General features: G+C 39.6%; 1 protein-coding gene across 1 annotated transcript in view; it reads right to left on the bottom strand.

Annotated features, from left to right (window-relative positions):
- Nucleotides 1-87, bottom strand: part of shisa9b (shisa family member 9b) — a gene marked incomplete at both ends in the record, with an annotated part of 21,323 nt that extends 21,236 nt beyond the window's left edge. The window contains one exon of the mRNA XM_083676572.1: nucleotides 1-87. This exon is cut by the window's left edge and continues 428 nt beyond it. Within this exon, the coding sequence (XP_083532698.1) occupies nucleotides 1-87 (87 nt within the window).
- Nucleotides 88-1,028: the final 941 nt, after the last annotated feature.

Here is a 1,028-nt window from a genome sequence, read left to right as displayed (position 1 = left end):
AAGCTTCTGCCCTGGCTCCCCCTCCGCGTTGCATACAAGAACTTTCACCAAAAAGTAGCCAAGCAACAACCCCGCGCTTCTCATCATTTGCGTCCCTTTGTTATTCTTCTTCTCCACTGTAGCCAAAGGACAGGAGATAACCTGGTCTCATAACAAGCCTTCACACATAATCCATAGGAGCGAAACACAGCCATCCGCGATGATTATCATGATTATCGCAACTTCTGTATGCAATTGTCCATCAGCGTACGTATGTTTTTGGAGAATATTGATAATGTTCTTGTGATTGTTGCAGAATATCCTACATAAACAATAGAAACGGTTTAAAACACAGGGTATCTAACACTTACTACCCAACAACTGCTACAGGTACCTTCAATAGTTTTAGAACACTGCGCTGCGCAACTGACATCCTCCGTTGGTAGTCGGAGCTCTTATTGGTAGTTCACTTCAGGCAGTAGGAATATTACCGAACCGATTACTGAGAGTGAGTGAGACGAAAGAAAAAGGATGGGAGAGACCCTACTCCCTACTGTGGGAGGAGAGAGAGAGAGAGAGAGAGAGAGAGAGAGAGAGAGAGAGAGAGAGAGAGAGAGAGAGAGAGAGAGAGAGAACTGATGCATGCAATCTGTTGTTGTTATTGAGAATAACATGCTCTAGTGCAGATTTCAAATTTTAATTGACATCTCAAGGATGATCAATGGAAACAGGATGCACCTGAGCTCAATTTCGAGTGTCATAGCAAATGGTCTGAATACTTATGTTAATGTGATATTTCAGTTTTTTATTTTTAATAAATTAGCAAACATTTCTAAAAAGCTGGTATTGTGTGTAGATTGATGAGGGAAAAAAATGACTTTAATCCATTTCAGAATAAGGCTGTAACATAAGAAAATGTGGAAAAAGTGAAGGGGTCTGAATAATTTCCAAATACACTGTATATGCAATAGCCAACTTTTTTGTTTTTATATTAGAGGTCTCAGGTTGCCAGTTTGATGTGTACAGTTGTGAAATTTGATTTAATGTAA

Source organism: Argentina silus (genome assembly GCF_951799395.1).
Source record: "Argentina silus genome assembly, chromosome: 9".
Taxonomy (NCBI): Eukaryota; Metazoa; Chordata; class Actinopteri; order Argentiniformes; family Argentinidae; genus Argentina; species Argentina silus.
The sequence above is the reverse complement of the archived record's forward strand: the minus strand, read 5'-3'. Positions and strand labels throughout refer to the sequence as shown.